Genomic DNA, 14,653 nt, shown 5'->3' on the forward strand with positions numbered 1-14,653 from the left:
CGGGAGTCTGGACTTCGGTGGCCATGCGGAGATCTGTCCATTGGAAAGGCCTGATCGTCGCCGGGTCTTTTTTACCATACCATATCAGTGGTCAAAACGAAAATCCAGCCTCTTGTTTCCCTCGTCAGCTGTAGTGTCCAAGTAATGGGCCCTCTCCTCCTCTGTCATGGCTTCCCATTGAGCCGCTCGGGATCTGTTCCTGTAGAGGTAGTACATCTTCGCAACCAAGAAGAGCAGGATCGCTACTACGTCGATGCAGATCAAGACCGTGTTGCCGCGATGATACAACGGCTTATCGTCCGCTCGATATACGTTGCTCGAGATGATGTTGCCTAGCTGGACGACCATGTTGTAGAAGGCGGCGGACACCGATCGGGTGCGCACTGATCCCGAGTTACGTGAGGCCCACGACACCACGATTGCGTGGCAGTAGGGTTAACTCCGCAATGTGGTGATCAGACCGTAGGTGCCCCGTGCGTTGTGGTTGGCGCCAGGCCAGAGGCGGTGAGCAAGAAGACATGGTAGGAGCCATATGTTCTGAAGCATGGAACCGATGTCATTCAAGAGGTTGGTGGCAATGCAGGATTGAGCGACCTCTCTAGTCGTGACGAGATCAATGCTTATTATGATCGGCATATGCAGCAGACGTTCTTGCCTTCGGGCCGGGTGAAGTGGTTTCCCAAGTGCGAGTGGCTGGGCGATGGGTTGTTCCGGTCTTTGCTTACGGGCAAGGAGTATGGTGTCGGCAGCCAGACGAAAGTGGTGGAGACAAATTATGTCAAGGTTGAGGTGCCGGCAATGCGCCCACCACCCTACGCCGTCGCCACTGGCGTAGACCTCGTGGCTCCGAATGATCTTGCCAACACCACGACCCACCACGCACACTACACCATCTGCGGCGCTGGCAAGACGGGAATTGATTCTTGTCTCTGGCTGCTCAACAATGGTGTCGATCCCGACAACATCACCTGGATCATGCCCCGTGATCCGATGTATCTCGATCGCTCGAGCCTGCAGCCGGGAGAGCAGTTTGCTGAGCGAGTTCGCGAGAGGATCAAGCGACAGAGCAAGGCCATTATGCTGGCTTCTTCGATGAACGACTGCATTCAAAGATTGAAAGAGTGCGGGCAGTTAATTCAGCTTGACGAGGACATAACACCGATGACATTTCATGCGGCGATTGTCACGACGGCGGAGCTGGAGCAATTCCACCAGATCAAGGATGTCGTCCGCAAAGGTCGCATCGTAAGTATATCGGCTGACAAGGTCGAGATGACGAAAGAATCTTACGTGCCGGTCAGTGATACGCTCTACGTCGACTGCACCGCCACTGCTTTGTTGCGGGTTCCGCCAGTGTCTGTCTTCCAAGGCAACAAGATTGTGCTGCAGACAGTCCGGTTCTGCCAGCCCGTCTTCAGCGCTGCCTTGATCGGCTTCATCGAAAAAGTCCACGACGATGACACGACCAAGAACGAGCTCTGCCGGCCAGTCAGGTATCCGGATGTGCCAAAGGACTATCCCCTTCTTCAGTTGCAGACACATCTCAACACCATCCGCTGGAGCAAGGACGAGAAGTTGGTAGAGTGATTGGGGGACTCCAGACTAAATTGGTTCACGGGTGCTAGTATGGACATGCCGCTGCCAAAGATAGCGCAAGCACTGGGCCCGATGTGCGAGAAGTTACGGAAGTTGATTGATGAGCAGCCCGAGGAAGAGAGGATCAGTGTGAGGAAGACAATGAAGTTGTTTGAGGCTGCCGCCGAATACTCCTCGTCTAGGCCTAGCGAGAAACTCTGAGTAGGTGCGCTGTGGAGGCGGGCAAGGTTGTAGCGTTCTCCGAGCGTCTACTGAGGCTAACGTACATCGGTCGTACGAGAAATTGATAATCTACACTCTTACCCTGTGCTTTGCGTCGGTGCTTGTATTCGTGCGACAAGACAGACCCAGTGAGACGTCCAGACGAGCTGTAGGTTGAATGTTCTGCTCTCGAATGAGACTGTCAGCAATATGCATCTAAGCAAGGGCGGAATGTCATAGCATATGTGGAGTATGATGCGAATCAGAGAGAAGATTAAAGTCGACACGAACCACGTGAGCTTCCGACTGGATGAGTGTCTATAGACCAGATCCAAAGTACGGAATATCTGCAGGCAGCTTTACGTCTAAGGATGACTGTTTCTGTTTCATCAGATGAGGTGGATGGCGGGAAGAGAGATCCGACTTACGTGTATAGAGTAATGTATCCTCGTCGCGTATCTCCCTTGCTCTTGCTCCAGCGCAATGGTTCTTGGTGGCTACTCGTCGCCATAATCTACCTCAACTGCCTCAGCCAAATGTTGATCGAGCTCTCGCACCATTCGACGATGTGTAATGGAGCCGTGGACGGGGTCGGTATCCTCGATATAATCTTCCCATCTACGCTTGTTCCGTTGGTCGTAAGGTACCTCCTGTGCACGATGTCGTTGCATGGATCCCGTGGACGCTGAGTCATCACTTGGATTGGTTTGAGACTGCCTGCGCTTGGCACGCTTCTTCGCTGCGGCGGACTTCCTGTGCTTTGGCTTCTGCCTTGAGGTGGAAGTTGGAGGTGTGGGTCTTGGTGGTGGTTGTGTTGGCGGCTGCGCCAGACCGACCAGGTCGTCCTCCAGACTCGAGTCTGAGTGAGTAGTGAAATTCTCGTGGTCGCGATCCTCTTCTTCGTCGCCTCCTTCAACTGTACCCACATCACGTGCATGGTAATCTTCTTCGTCGCGTCGTAGCCTCCTCTCGCGGAGCAGAAGCTCGATCTCGCTATGTCGGAACAGGGCAATTTGTTCGTCGGTCAGCATTCGCATCTTGCCGTCGGCATAGTGTCCGAGGTCGTCTTGTCGTCCATCATCGCCGGAAGTAGCTGAGGCAAGTGCTGTTTGGGCATCCACGAACCATTCAGCTGGTTTGCTATCGTCGCCAAAGTGAGAGATCTGAAAGGCAAGGAGGTCATCCTTTACTCGTCAGTACTTACCTTCCCACCTACCTTGAAGCACGAATATGAGTTACCTCTGTTATGCTCGGCGTTAGCATGTCGGGAGCAATCATCGCAGCCCACTCCAGGCGAGGACTCTAGTCTGTACGGAATAGCTGCCCATCAGTCAATACACCACACGTGGCTGTGCAAAGGTTTTTGACGCGAGACCTTGGTCAATTTCTTGCTGTAGATTATTTTGTGACTCCGCGGCGATGCCAAGCATACCATCTTTCGCGAGGATCTCGTGATGCTTACCACGAAAGGACTAGCGCCATCTCGGCGAGTCCTACCTCCGACAACTTTTTGCGAGATCCATGACGTCTTTCAAGGCATCCGCAGCGACAATACGCTTCTGCGCGGACGACAAACTATCCGTCGAGCCCGGGACGATGAATATATACTAAACTGATTGCGCGCCACCTCCTTCACTTACGTATCCCAAACCTCCGGACATCAGTCTATCAAATCTATCCCAGAGACGTCAGGCGTGGAGCCGCCAACACAGCATCACGATGCCCACCCACGCCCCCGTCCACGTCTTGGACAACTACTACCTCGCCATCACCTTCATCGTGACAGTCGCTTACCAACTCATCGGCTTCAGCATCGCCTTCAGTCTCAAATTTGACAAGCTCACCGACTTCATGGGTGGCACCAATTTCATCTTGCTTGCCATCTTGACCCTAGCCATGGGTGGCTCGACGCATCCACGACAAATCATCACCTCCATCTTTCTTATGCTCTGGGCTGGTCGTCTTGCCGGCTTTCTCTTGTTTAGGATCCTTAAGACTGGCAAAGATGACAGATTCGATGACAAACGCGACAAGTTCTGGACCTTCCTGGGCTTCTGGGTATTTCAGATGTTCTGGGTCTGGACCGTCAGTCTGCCTGTCCTTTTCCTGAACTCGCCGAATGTGCTAGCGTATCGTCAGCCGAAGTTTGGCAAGGCTACGGATGTGATCGGTGTCATCATCTTCATCCTGGCTTTGGGTCTGGAGACGGTCACTGATGCGCAAAAATATCAGTTTAAGCAGTCCGAGGCGGGCAAGCAGCCGGGTGCTATTTGCAATGTGGGATTCTTTGCGTGGTCGAGGCATCCGAATTACTTTGCTGAGATCATGGTACAAGTTGGTGAGCCAAAGTCCGTTCAGTCTTGACCGAGGTGACTTTGCGCTAACACTGCCTCCCAGCGATCTTCATCATTGCCATCACACCTGCAAGCTACGGCGCCATTCCCAAGGGTGCAGGCGCATACTCGGCTCTGTATGCCAGCATGCTCGGCTTCATCTTCCTCACAGCACTACTCATGTTCCTCTCTGGCCTCCCTCTGCAAGAACGACCTGGCGCCAAGAAACGCTACGAGAAGGGGAGCAACTGGCCGGCTTACGAGAAGTATCTCCACGACACCAGTATTCTCCTTCCCATGCCACCAGCGATCTGGTCAAGGTTGCCTGTGATTGTGAAGAGGACGGTGGGGCTGGAGTTCCCGATTTATGTCTTTGATCCGGCGAAGCATGCTGATCAAGATAAGTTGAGGGAGAGGGAGGCCGAGGAGGGCCAGCAGGGCGGGCATGAGCATCAGAATCGTGAGAGTACGGAGCCGATGCGGTGACGGGGTCTATAATGCGAAGACGTTTTTACTGCTGCGTTGAAGCGATATTGAAGCATCTTTTACGTAATATTGGACCGTATTATACAGGTCAATCCATGTTCGTCATATCTCATGATATACAGAGAGGAGATGTTGCTGAGGCAAAACATGGTGTGGTACGGTGATGGTGAGGAGCTTGTGGTGTGGTGGAAGCCATGACCACGACGTCAGCCGATCAGAGGATGAAGGCTCCCGGGTCTTGCGACTGTGTTCGAGGTTAAGCAGGACGGGCTGGTCAGCAATCCGGTGACAATATTGGCAAATGCCGTCCTTGTTGGCCGTATGTGGGAACGACGAGCTATATGGAGGGCGGTGCATCGAGGCCTATCCCGTTTTTGATCATGAAGGCTCTAGCTACCTACCATCATGGATCTTTCACATCTTTCATGGGAGGTTTCACGACGATGAGACCGTACCACGGCAGATTGCCTTTGCTGTTTTCAATGCCCCGCTAGAAGTCCGTACCAGGGACTATCATCTATGAAGTACTTGACCACATACCACATTGTACCTGGGCTCATTGACCTCCATGCAACGGTATGATCCGGTATCAAGTTCTTGCCGTAGTAGCTGGCAAAAACAACCTCACTGTGTGATACTCAACGAGAAATCACGGTGACCAAGACTCGTCCGTGTGCTCAGGGTATCCATAGTCGGGGTCATCCGCTTGGTCACTATCATGCACCGTGGGCCGATGATTCTGCACAAGCAGGAAATGTTTTCCCCTGATCCCGCTTAACCAACGTACGGGTTGCAGTGCTCGGCGTTCGGCCACTTCAGTTCTGAGGCCAGGCTCACTTATATGTCTCAGCTTATGATTACTGGCAATTTCATCGATCAGACCCGCAGCACGCAGAATTTTCTCGTCCCAGATGGCGAAGCCGAGTCGTCTCCAGGGATAGAAACCATCGCCATCCCTCTGGGAACGAACCTCTTGGAAGATCCGAACAAAGTAGTCCATGGTCTCCGTGGTCACCGGCCACACCTCGAGATCACCTTCGATCCGCTGGGTAGGGGATGAGTCCGGGGTCGATGGCGTTTGCGGTACTACCTCACCGTCCGCGAGGAATTCTTCTGCGGTCAGCTAGAGATGAAGAGCATCAAAGAGGTAGTCTCGTGGTCGCCTGGCTTCAATGGCAACGCCAGACCCGTGCCTCCTGAAGCCGAATAGGTCAACGGGCTTCATCGTCCGCAGTCCTGGAGGTGGAGTCTTGGGCCATGCGAATGCGCCTGGGTTCACGTCTTTGAAGAACATCCGCGCAAAGTGAATCATCCAGAAAGCTTTCAGCATACGCTGCACTTCGCCCCACGTCGATCGGCCAACATTTGGGAGAGTATATCCGAGATCGGCAGGAAGATCGGTGAGTATATCGGCGTATCTATGAGAGAGATATGGCTCAGCTAGAGTCAATGGTTGCATCCGCTGGAAACGAGCGGCATACAAAGCGATGCAGCGCAGGGTCGTGGCGTGAATGGCGCTGGAGATCGTCAGTAGGCTACGGACCTGTACAGACTTCATGTCATGAGGCAATCGATCAAGAATCGGATTGTTCGTCAGAGCATATTTCGGATCCCCAAATCCTGGCTGCAGGAAGTTGAGCCCATATGTTTTGATGTACGTTTCCAGCTACGGTGTTCTGTTGCGGAGATGTGCGGCTGCGTAGATGGAGAAGACGACTTGTGGATGCGTGCAGCCATTTTTTAACAACTGGTCTACGATCGAGAGGGTCTGTCTGTCATGCGCCAGGTGCCGCCGGATGTGTGACGATGCCAGCAACACATTCTGGAGGTCAACAACATCGTCTAGGAGGGCGAGGATTGCGGTGCGAACCTCACTCGGCAGATCAATGATTGACGCTGAAGAGCCGTCCATTCTGACCGTCCGCAAACTCGACTGTGAGCATCGGAAAAGTCATCGTCGGGTAGTTGCTGGGAAGGGAGGAGACTTATTAGGGGGCTCGTCTCGAGGGCCAGTCGGAGTGATAGTGATTTGTTAAGCGCATCATCACGAGACGAAAGGCAGGCGGAGAGGAATATCAGTATCCTGAGCTTAGATGTAGTATTCTGCATCCAAGACAATGATTGCTGGTTATGTGCGAAGACTGGCGTCCTTATCCAAGGGTTGTCGTTCGGTGGATTCTCGGCTTACGTAGTCCACGCAAAGGATGGTTTCTGTCCCATGCCATCAAAGTATGGGCGTCTGTATTGTGACAAACTACCAATAGCCCTTCGTGATCCTCGCATGCACTCTCGCAGCTTGATGATTAGGAACTCCAGAGACCGACGAACACATACGGCGTTGTTTCTCACCAGCTTCGACCCGAGTGATCGAGCACGAAGGCTGTGACATTAGCATGGCCAAGCCCAACTCTTCCCAAGCCTCTTGGACGGCCTGTGGCACTCGTAACCAGGTTCTTGGCTCGCTGCAACAGAGTGCCAATGAGATTCGCAGATATAAGAACGTGGTCTGCCTGCCTCAATCATATCACGCTGCGCCCACCTAAGACCATCTACCCGCGGCCATCTGAGGCTCCGACCATATCAGCATCAACCACGCAATTGCCATCAAATATACCTGTCTGTGTCAGGCCTCGAATGACGTGCATACGAAGACCAGGGAGGCGGGTGACTACAGAGCAAGACGATCTCGAAGATGTCGCGAAGAACGGCACTGAGGCAGGATGATAGACATGACCGCAGCACCTTGGCCATTATCTTGCCCTCTGCTGGGCAAGCTCAGCATCCATCATGTTGAAAATTGAAGGGACGCCGCGGATGTGCCATAGGCCACGGAACAACGACAGAGATCAGCACGTTGCATGATTCTGCCACGAGTCTTCTTGGATGACATGGCGACAAGCATTACATTCCTAAAAGATGCTCAGGCCTGCCAAGTGCATATTGTCCCCACGATTTTGACCTGGTAGAACTATATTATGGGCCGTGGCCGTTCGTCAATTCATGTTTCCCAGCATCGAGAGCCGTAGTGCCACTTCTTTGAGTCTCTCAAGCATACAACGCAGCGCACATCTCCTTCACATCTACAATCATGCCTTCAGCCGCCACCGCTCGATATGACTGGATCCTTGCTCTCTGCAGCATTGCGTTCGTATTCTCCGCCTTCGGAAATGGCGCCAATGATGTCGCGAACTCGTACGCCACCTCAGTCGCTGCGCAGACCCTCACAATGCCAGTCGTCGGTGTCCTGGCTTTCTGCACAGAGTTCTTTGGAGCGGTGGCCCTTGGCGCCCCAGTTACCGATACTATCAAGAACGGCATCATCGATATTCGACGCTTTGATGGGAGCCCCGGTGCCCTTATGCTCGCTATGAGTTGTGCTGAGGCTGCGAATGCCGCCTGGCTCATGACTGCTACGAGTCGCGGCATGCCTGTCTCGACCACGCAGACCATTGTCGGTTCGCTGATTGGCGTGGGGTTTGCGACGCAGGCTGACATCACTTGGCGATGGACATCTGGTAGCGTCAGCCAAATTGCGGCATCATGGGCTATCGCGCCCGGCATTGCTGCAGGCTTTGCTGCCATCATCTTTGCGACCCTGAAGTATGGCATTCTCGAACGCAAGAATAGCTTGAAGTGGGCCTTTCACCTTCTGCCTGTCTACATTGCTGGAACCTGTCTTATCCTGGCGGCATTTCTAGCTGTTGAGTCTACGGATGGCTTCGAGGACTTCTCCGCTGGAGAACTGGCTGGCCTGATTCTTGGTATCTTTTTCGGAGTATTGGCCCTCACGTACATGTTTTTCATACCTTTCCTGAACCGCAAGCTGATCAAGGAAGACCCGCGTATTCGTATCTGGCATTTACCTCTAGGCCCACTGCTGTTGCGAGATAACCCACCACTCTACTTTCCCGGAAAGGGTGATGAGTTTGTCAAGAACTACTATGCGGACGCATATGGCAATGTCACAGCTGGCAACAACGATCACAAGAATGCAGTGGCTGCTGGTGCGTTGACGGAGGCTTCATCGGGAGAGACACAACCTTATGACCGGATACACGGCTCAGACAGAGACAGCCCGTTGAATGATGAGGAGAAAACATTGTCGGAGGCAGAGAGAATCGCAGCGGCCAAGAGAGAAGCTAAGCATTACATTCCTCCCTACGAACGCTTCGTCGGTCCTGTCCAGCACCACTCCTGGTTCAGCCTGGCGAAGTGGTGGGGCTGGTTTAAGTTCATCACTTTGCGCGGTGTAAGTACAACAACAAACCTCATTCAGTCAGACAAAGCTCGATACTAACAGTCCACCAGATTACCATGGACGTCATTACCCACGACTCGGACCTCTTGCGAGCCATACACGCCAAAGCGAATCGCTACGATGTCCGGGTCGAGCACATGTGGACATACTGTCAAGTCCTCTCGGCCATCATGATGTCTATTGCTCACGGAAGTAATGATGTGGCGAATGCTGTCGGGCCATGGGTCGCGACATACCACACCTATCAACAAGGTGTTGTGGCCACCGAGTCTCCCACGCCAGTATGGTTCCTGGTCATCGCTGGTGCTTTACTCGGCATTGGCTTCTGGTTCTACGGCTACCACATCGTACGGTCTCTGGGCAACAAGATCACGCAGATGAGCCCAACTCGTGGCTTTGCTATTGAGCTTGGTGCTGCTACAACAGTACTACTCGCCTCCGAGCTCGGCCTACCAGTGTCCACTACGCAGTGTCTTACTGGTGCAGTCCTTGGCGTCGCTCTCATGAATCTTGATCTCGGCGCTGTGAACTGGAGGCAGCTAGCCTGGATCTTTGGTGGATGGGTGTTGACTTTGCCATGCTCCGCCTTGATCGCCGGACTGCTGTGCTTGATTGCGCTCAACACGCCACATTTCTAGATTGATAGCTTTCATGACGGACTTACGTCCTCGCGAAGCTGGATGATGATATTGGGACGCTCAGGACGGCATCTCTGGCGGGACCGGTGTATCGCAGGATAGTCTGTATCATCAACAGCGGTAGATCCTGCACGCCTTTTGCTCTATAGATTGGTATTTGATCTTACCTCACCTGAATCCTGGTGAATCTCAACATGATCGTCGAGTGCTAAGATCTCCTCCCAGGCCATGGCAAGCTTCGGTCACAGTCTCACGAGCCCAAACGCACGTCAAGCAACCCCGATCTAGTCTAGCAAGCCGCCTATACACTACGATTTTCATAATCTCGCTCGACACAGGGTGTTCGCCCACGCCACCTCCATGTTACCACGGTGCTTCCGAAGATGGCTTCTCAGCCCGATCAAGTGCCCCACGGTATACTTGCTATCGACCATCTCCTCGAATCGACTGATCTTATTGCAGTCGTGGTCAAATGTCAAGAAAAAGGCATACTCGTTACTGTATCGTCCGACAGGCGTCTGTGCAACAGATCGGAGATGCAGCGCTGCCCGTTTGGTCTGGACATCATACAGCTCGCTCTCGATAATGACCTAAGCGAAATAAATTTCAGCACGGTGTCAGGGAAGTAATTGATTGGGAACATACAGTGAAGCCCTGAAACATGGACATGACGCTAGCGAAGTACATTCGATATTCCGTATTGTTCATCGGCTCTCTGCCCATGGATTTTGGCAGAATCTCGGTGACGCAGTCTGCTGTGCGGTTGGCAATCATGGCGTCGATGTCCCATTGATTGTAGCTGTCGATCATCCTGTGCGTCGTCCGTGTCATGTTGTCGTATGAAGCGTCGGCCATTTTGATGCTTTCTGCGCACTTCGGATGTAGGTTGACGAGGTCTGGAGGTGCGAGACAGAGATGTTACCTAGACCCGTAGCCATCATTGTGAAGATGCTCTACCATGACATATATATGTTCGGGTTGTCTGATATCCTCAGCCAGCCACCGCTCGTTTACTGAGCTTCAGCTGAATTGATATCTCACTCCAAACCCTATAGCAAGGCAAAATCCAGTACAATTCGACCCAATTTCCCTGTTACCTCCCAGCTTGACCACTTCGTACAGCAAATCCTAGCCGAGAACAATGCTTCGCTGCATCCTCAGGCAGTCTACGGCATATAACAAGAGACCAGCAGTGGAATCGAAACGTGCTGGTAAGGAGAGGGTAAGCGAAATGCTGACGATTGGCACATAAGCAGACAAGCGTTATGCAGGTAATGGACGGGGTACGTCTGGCGCAGGAGACGACCAGAAAGAGATAGCGGAAGTTTTCCGCCCGAAGTGAATGCTAAGGCGCTTCGCTTTTGCACCATACTCGAGTCTCGTGCGCGCAATCTCTTCCATAGCCTATGGCATCAATTCAAGTCGTCGACACTGCATGCCATACATGTCGAAGGCAACGACGCAAATGCGACCGAGCGTTTCCTCACTGCCAATAATGCATCACTCGAGGCCAGCATTGCCTTGGATACGGACGGCTTCTTCGCTGGGAAGCCGGGAAGGCGAGCCGTGGCAGAACGACTGGCCAAAGTCGCCCAACCTACGGCTTCGTCGACCTGGGCTATTCATCTCGTATCCTGAGCACACTCGAACTTGACGATGCGTCAAGGCGGTACTTGTCTTACTGTGCGCTACCTTTCCACTTTACATGGCATCTCCGGAAGAACGCTGGGCTAACTCGTAATATCGAATGCAGTCGCGACAAACGTGAGCAAAGACCTTGTGCTCTACGACGACTTCAAGTATAACCCATTACAAGATATTTTCCCTCTGGCCACCAGAAGTCCACTCCCCCTACAACTGCTTACTGCTAGCGCGGCAATGCATATGGCTAACCAGTCCTTTGTGCACGAGTGTTCTGAGACTGGGGGCTATTATGATAGCCAAAATGCAGCGTTGCGTTCGCATCACCGGTCCACACAGCATCATGCCGGTCTCATCGCAAAGCAGCGTGCGTTGAGCTTGCTCAGAACCCTCCTCGACTCCAGGCCTACTGCGCACACGGAGGAGACTCTGGCCTCGTTACTACTATTCATCGAGTTGAATCTTATTGAGTTTCGCCAGGATCATTGGAGCCGTCACATTCGAGGTTTTCGTGCCGTGATTATGCGCATGTTTGCTACGGGTGAGCTCTCCAAGGTTAGCCTGAGCCAATTCTCCCGCTGCATCATAGCCAACTGTATCATGTACAGTTTGCCATTCATTGTTTGATAGCTCTGCATGTTTTCTGACCACACGGTAGTTTCGACATTATTGGCACAACACTTTCCTCATCAACATCTGCTACAATAGCGGATAGCAATATACACGAGCAGCAGTGGTTATCGCTTCTTAAAGACGCAGAGGGAAATCACTGCTCTTCACTCCCAGCAGAACTCCTACACGTTCTTCACAGAGGCGCGTTGGTACGACAGAGGGTGGTGAGACTCGACCCTAGCAGCGCTGCAATGTCTGTGCAGCAAGATGAGGCATCTAGCTTGTTACGGATTGCAAATGGTTTCGATACGTGGCAATGGGCGACCGAAGTGCAATCACGCTTACCCGCGGCTGATTTCCAAGATCGGCTCGACATTGCTTCTGCTCACCGTGGAGCTGTTTGCATCTACCTCTGTCGCGTTTGTCTCCATCTTGGTCTACTATGCGAGATGATTAGCCCACTGGAAGATCTGGTCACCGAGGTCATTGCTCATCTATCGAACATTAGCACTGAGAGTTCGCTCTTCGCGGCGACAACATGGCCTTCTTTCATCGCAGGCGCGGAGACGAACGACAGCGCGAAGCACGTATGGATCCGGGGGAGGTTCGATCATATACAAGCCCTTGAGCCATGGGGGGTGATCGGCAACGCCGCCAGCTTGTTGGAAAAGATTTGGCAGAAGCGGAGCGAGGATGTTTATGAGACGGTAGCAGGGTATCCTGCCATTGTGTATACTCATAATGACTGGCTTGATTCCATGGGTGAAGATGGCAACGACTGGTTGATCTTGTGAACTTCGAAATTATGTGTACTGCCACGGCTAATCGATACGATCTATGCGACTGGCTTGTGCATCTGACTGGACCACATCATCCTGAAGCTCGTCTTCTGCCACTTGTACAAGCTCAGCCCTTTCTTCTGGAGTCAGCTCACTAGTCGCCTTCGGTATTTTACCCCAGACCAGCATCAATATGAGACCTATACCACTGACACCGACACCGAACCAGAAAGTGTCCTTGTAACTCCTGGCCAAGCCTACCTGGTCGACCGTTGCTGACTGAACAATATCCGTCAGGCCGAGTGTAAGCGCAACGCCAAGCTGGAGCACGGAGTTGAGGACCCCGCCCGCGAGCCCTTGTTGTGCGGAAGGAAATGTTGTGGTGATGAAGACGGTCATCAGGATTACGGATAGATCAATGCCGATGGTACTGAGGATTGTGGCAGGAAAGACCCGGGCCCAGTAATTTGCATTGGCGCCAGGTATAAATGCGAGGAGAAGCTGCGATCCCAGCGCTCCAAGACCGGAAATGCCGAGCAGTAGTCGAGCAGGGACAAGATGCAGGATGAAGCCCTCCAGAATGCTAAGTAAAAGTCCAGCCACACCAAGGGGAACGTACCAAGCAACAACCTGAAGTGGACTTGCGGACATGATGTTCTAGAAGTACAATGTACCATAGACAGAGAAGATGCCCCATGAGCCGAACAGCAGAAGGAGGGCGAAGAGTAACGGAGTCATCGACCGTGTGTGGAAGATCGAAGCCGGCAGCAACGGGTGAGAGGCCACACGCGCCTCAACGTACACAGCCGCAGAGAGCGAGATGACTGCTAGAATGAAGCAGACAATGATGTACGGCGTCCGCCGACCCGCCGTTGCATGTGCGGATTGCGTGATGCTGAATACTAAAAGCACCAGTCCTATCACGACAGTGATTGCGCCGAGATAATCCATTTGCGGTCTCCCTTCCACCTTCTGCGCTTGGTCTGGTTGAATGGCATAGAGTGAGGATGCGAGCGTGATCCCGATCATGATAGCACCAACCCAGAAGTAGTATCCCCATCTCGTGTATTGGCCAATGAGTCCCGCAAAGAACATGCCACCATAGAAGCCTACCACAGCAGACGTACCATAAACGGCGAACACAAGGTTCTTGCGTTGGCTGGGGCGATAAGTCGAGCCCATGATCTGGATACCGGTCGGGAGAGCCGCAGCGGCTCCTAGTCCTTGCAGGGCTCGACACACGTTGAGCATAATTGAACTAGTGCTGAAGCCAGTGATAATGCTCCAGATCAGAAGCCAGGCCAGTCCGCCGATGAATACTGGGTAGCCTCCGAACATATCGCCTAGACGACCAAACACCATCAGTGTGCTGGCAATGACCAGAGAGAATGCAGTCATCGGCTAGACAGTCGACCCTTGTGGAATATCTAGCTCCCTGATGACCGTTGGAAGGAGCAGCGTGAAGCCCGAGACGAAGTACTCTGTCAGCAGCTGAGACATGATTATGCTGAAGACAAATGCAACCTCGCTCCAGGCTGTCGGGAACACACCCGGACGTTCGCGGCCCAGTCGTTGGATGCGTGCGTCCAGTGATTCTTCGGTCGTATGCCCGTGGGCATCATTCTGGTCTTGCGCGGCACCATTCCCGGATGCTGAAACTGGTCATAGGCTACTCCTACGAAGTTTTCCCTGCGTCGATAATGATATCATGGGTTCCATGGTAAGGGGTCGTGCATTTGGTAGAGGCGACAACGATTGTGGCATCATGCAATTACGGAGTCGTGCTTGATCCGCTCGAAGCTGGTGAGAGGCTCATGATGTTTTATGCACAGCCTGAAAATCAAGCAGGAACTCGAAACTTCTACCGGCGACATGACGGGATTCAATGTCTGCGTCATGCTCTGGCCAACAGACAGCCAGATTCAATGCGTCGATCCACGAGGCTCATACTGATGCTTTTGCTTAACCAAGCACGCCTGACGCCGGGCGCTTGCGTCTTGGCTGCCTCATTGGGACTAGGAGTAACTTTCTGGACCTTGCATGACATGTGCTATTGGTGATGATATCTCGAGGGTATGGATCCACATTCCCATTAGACTTTTTGTGTCT

At 52.8% G+C, this 14,653-nt stretch overlaps 7 protein-coding genes across 7 annotated transcripts; 4 read left to right on the forward strand and 3 right to left on the reverse strand.

Moving 5' to 3' along the window:
• Positions 1-636: 636 nt before the first annotated feature.
• LTS14_010776 (uncharacterized protein) lies at positions 637-1,587 on the forward strand (the record flags this gene model as incomplete). Its single annotated transcript, XM_064843452.1, has 1 exon — positions 637-1,587. One exon carries the CDS (start codon positions 637-639, stop codon positions 1,585-1,587), a length of 951 nt encoding a protein of 316 aa, XP_064688975.1.
• Positions 1,588-2,294: 707 nt separating this feature from the next.
• On the reverse strand, positions 2,295-3,060 carry LTS14_010777 (uncharacterized protein; the record flags this gene model as incomplete). Its single annotated transcript, XM_064843453.1, has 2 exons — positions 2,295-2,981; positions 3,037-3,060. The coding sequence occupies 2 exons, from the start codon at positions 3,058-3,060 to the stop codon at positions 2,295-2,297; spliced, it is 711 nt and encodes a 236-aa protein (XP_064688976.1).
• A 456-nt stretch (positions 3,061-3,516) lies between these two features.
• Positions 3,517-4,616, forward strand: LTS14_010778 (uncharacterized protein; the record flags this gene model as incomplete). Its single annotated transcript, XM_064843454.1, has 2 exons — positions 3,517-4,135; positions 4,195-4,616. The coding sequence occupies 2 exons, from the start codon at positions 3,517-3,519 to the stop codon at positions 4,614-4,616; spliced, it is 1,041 nt and encodes a 346-aa protein (XP_064688977.1).
• Positions 4,617-7,704: 3,088 nt separating this feature from the next.
• On the forward strand, positions 7,705-9,512 carry LTS14_010779 (uncharacterized protein; the record flags this gene model as incomplete). The annotated part of the gene is made up of 2 exons (XM_064843455.1): positions 7,705-8,865; positions 8,925-9,512. The coding sequence occupies 2 exons, from the start codon at positions 7,705-7,707 to the stop codon at positions 9,510-9,512; spliced, it is 1,749 nt and encodes a 582-aa protein (XP_064688978.1).
• Positions 9,513-9,829: 317 nt separating this feature from the next.
• On the reverse strand, positions 9,830-10,367 carry LTS14_010780 (uncharacterized protein; the record flags this gene model as incomplete). The annotated part of the gene is made up of 2 exons (XM_064843456.1): positions 9,830-10,102; positions 10,158-10,367. The coding sequence occupies 2 exons, from the start codon at positions 10,365-10,367 to the stop codon at positions 9,830-9,832; spliced, it is 483 nt and encodes a 160-aa protein (XP_064688979.1).
• Positions 10,368-12,016: 1,649 nt separating this feature from the next.
• On the forward strand, positions 12,017-12,559 carry LTS14_010781 (uncharacterized protein; the record flags this gene model as incomplete). The annotated part of the gene is made up of 1 exon (XM_064843457.1): positions 12,017-12,559. The coding sequence occupies one exon, from the start codon at positions 12,017-12,019 to the stop codon at positions 12,557-12,559; it is 543 nt and encodes a 180-aa protein (XP_064688980.1).
• A 27-nt stretch (positions 12,560-12,586) lies between these two features.
• LTS14_010782 (uncharacterized protein) lies at positions 12,587-13,942 on the reverse strand (the record flags this gene model as incomplete). Its single annotated transcript, XM_064843458.1, has 2 exons — positions 12,587-13,127; positions 13,212-13,942. The coding sequence occupies 2 exons, from the start codon at positions 13,940-13,942 to the stop codon at positions 12,587-12,589; spliced, it is 1,272 nt and encodes a 423-aa protein (XP_064688981.1).
• Positions 13,943-14,653: the final 711 nt, after the last annotated feature.

The sequence above is a fragment of the Recurvomyces mirabilis genome, assembly GCF_035927965.1.
Source record: "Recurvomyces mirabilis strain CCFEE 5264 chromosome Unknown scaffold_50, whole genome shotgun sequence".
In the NCBI taxonomy this organism is placed as follows: domain Eukaryota; kingdom Fungi; phylum Ascomycota; class Dothideomycetes; order Mycosphaerellales; family Teratosphaeriaceae; genus Recurvomyces; species Recurvomyces mirabilis.